Source organism: Bidens hawaiensis, unplaced genomic scaffold (assembly GCF_021521415.1).
Source record: "Bidens hawaiensis isolate Kalapana, Puna unplaced genomic scaffold, B.hawaiensis_p1.1 tig00020227_1, whole genome shotgun sequence".
In the NCBI taxonomy this organism is placed as follows: domain Eukaryota; kingdom Viridiplantae; phylum Streptophyta; class Magnoliopsida; order Asterales; family Asteraceae; genus Bidens; species Bidens hawaiensis.
The window spans coordinates 20,652-23,176 of NW_027493077.1; the positions used below are offsets into that span (position 1 = coordinate 20,652).

Here is a 2,525-nt window from a genome sequence, read left to right on the forward strand (position 1 = left end):
TCATGTACCAACAGTTCTTAATCCATGGTACATTTTGTCGCTTCCGGGGTGAATTGAATATCTTGACTTGTAGGCTTCGTCCAAGATCACTTCCCTTATATTACCAAAACATGGTACCCATATCCTATTATCATACCTTATTGTTCCATCACTAGCGGTTACCAACCGATTCTCCATTCCCGTCAACTCTTCATTGACAAGGTTTTCTTCCTTAGATGCTTCCTCTTGTGCAATCTTAATTTGGGAAGTTAAGCTAGTTTGCAAACTTAGTCTTAAAGCGTGTACTCTTAGTGGTTTGACTTTTTCATTTCTACTTAAGGCATCTGTAACAATGTTTTCCTTCCCAGGATGATATTTAATTTCACAGTCATAGTCGTTCAACAACTCCAACCGCCGTCCTTGTCGCATATTTAGCATATTTTGGTCGAAGATATGTCGTAGGCTCTTATGATCCGTGTATATGATACACTTTGTTCCTTAAAAATAGTGTCTCCATATCTTGAGTGCGAAAACAATAGCTCCAAGTTCCAAGTCATGGGTTGTGTAGTTCTTTTCGTGCAGCTTCAATTGTCAAGATGCGTAGGCTATCACCTTGTTTCTTTGCATACGCATCCAAGTCCTAGTCGTGAGGTATCAGAATAAACTATGAAGTCTTCCGTCCCATTGGGTAATAATAAAATCGGCGCACTACATAGTTTTTGTTTTAAGGTCTCGAATGCTTCAACTTGTTTCACTCCCCATACAAACTTAGTCTTCTTTTGGGTTAACTGGGTTAAAGGTTGAGCCACTCAAAAAACAATTTCAATGAATCTCCTATAGTAACCAGCTAATTCCAGAAACTGCCTAACTTCTATGGTCGTCTTAGGGGCTTTCCACTCCTTAGTGGCTTCAATTTTTTACGGGTCCACTTGAATTCCCATCTTGTTCACGAAATGTCCTAAAAATTGCACTTCTCTCATCCAAAATTCACACTTTGAAAACTTTTCATAGAGTTGCTCCTTTCTAAGAAGTTCTAGAATCAACCTCAAATGCTCCTCGTGCTCTTTTTCATTTTTTTGAATAGACCAAGATGTCATCATTAAACACTATCACGAACTTGTCCAATTATGGCTTGCACACGCGATTCATAAGGTCCATAAATGTTGCGGACACATTGGCCAAACCAAATGGCATTACTAAAAACTCGTAGTGCCCATACATTGTTCGGAATGCGGTCTTTGGTATATCATTCTCCTTGATTCTCCATTTGAAGATATCTCGACCTTAGATCAATTTTTGAGAAGTAACTTGACCCTTGTAATTGATCGAACAGGTCATCAATTCTCGGTAGTGGGTACCGGTTCTTGATTGTCACTTTGTTCAAGTCTCTATAACAAATGCACATTCGAAGAGTTCCATCCTTCTTTTTAACACAGAACAGGGGCTCCCCATGGCGAAAAACTTGGCCTAATAAATCCTTTATCCATGAGCTCTTGCAATTGTGTCACTAACTCTTGTATCTCCGATGGTGCTAGTCGGTAGGGCTTTAGAAACAGGGACTACTCCTAACAACAAGTCAATTCGGAATTCGAGTTGTCGATGAGGTGGTAGTCCAGGCAACTCCTCGGGGAATACATCGGAGTACTCTGATACAATTGGTACGTCCTCAATTCGCCTTTCTTTTTCCACCTTCAACACATAGGCAAGGTATGTGACATATCGTTTCCGGACACATTGACTTGCCTTCGAGCACGAGGTAACGTTAGGTGTTTCCCTTGGCTTGTCACCCCAAATCACAAGTGTCTTATCGTCGAACAATGGGATTTTTATCAACTTTTTATCACAAATAATTTCGGTCGTATTCTTTGCTAACCAATCCATCTCTACAACTGCATCAAAACCTCCAAATTTAATTGGCATGAGGTCTATAGGAAACGTTTGGTTATCCAAACACAAAGAACATCTTTGAATCATTTCTCCTTCTTTCGAAATTTTCCCATCAGCCAATTCTATTGTATATTCGTCATTCAACTTACAAGAATATAATCCAATCATAGGTCTAAAGGTCATAGAAATGAAACTTTGGTTGCACCGATGTCAAACAATACAGAAGCACAAAAGTCATTTAGTAGGAACGTACCCGTCACCATGTCCCGTGCCTGGTGAGCCTCTTTTGTTTTTATCACAAAGGCACTTCCAGCAAGCCTTCCAACATTTGTCCCTTGAGTGTTTTTGGATTTCGTGCAGTTGGTGCGGATGTGGTCAAGCTCTCCACATTCATAACACTTGGGTGGTTCCTTACAATCCCTTGCGAGATGTCTCGTTTTCTTGCAATGGTAGCAGGTCAAGGGTTTGCACAGTCCATCGTGCATTCGGTTACATTTGTTGCACGACTTCTTACATGTACCATAGTGATGAGTGTGATACTTGTTACACCTTGACATATTCACCTGGTAACTCTTCCCTCCACATCCAAAGCTCCTACCATTACTTCCTCTAAACTTATCCTTATTTGCCTCGGTATCTAACTTCTTAAAGCTATTCCC

At 40.4% G+C, this 2,525-nt stretch overlaps 2 protein-coding genes across 2 annotated transcripts; both read right to left on the minus strand.

Annotated features, from left to right (window-relative positions):
• LOC143560155 (uncharacterized) lies at positions 1-408 on the minus strand. Its single transcript, XM_077048524.1, has one exon. The coding sequence runs from the start codon at positions 406-408 to the stop codon at positions 1-3; it is 408 nt and encodes a 135-aa protein (XP_076904639.1).
• A 1,050-nt stretch (positions 409-1,458) lies between these two features.
• Positions 1,459-2,034, minus strand: LOC143560156 (uncharacterized). The gene has a single exon (XM_077048525.1). It carries the CDS (start codon positions 2,032-2,034, stop codon positions 1,459-1,461), a length of 576 nt encoding a protein of 191 aa, XP_076904640.1.
• Between the last annotated feature and the right edge of the window lie 491 nt (positions 2,035-2,525).

Coding starts and splice junctions, on each gene's coding strand:
- LOC143560155 (XM_077048524.1), bottom strand. CDS start 408: ATGCGACAAGGACGGCGGTTGGAGTTGTTGAACGACTATGACTGTGAA.
- LOC143560156 (XM_077048525.1), bottom strand. CDS start 2,034: ATGATTGGATTATATTCTTGTAAGTTGAATGACGAATATACAATAGAA.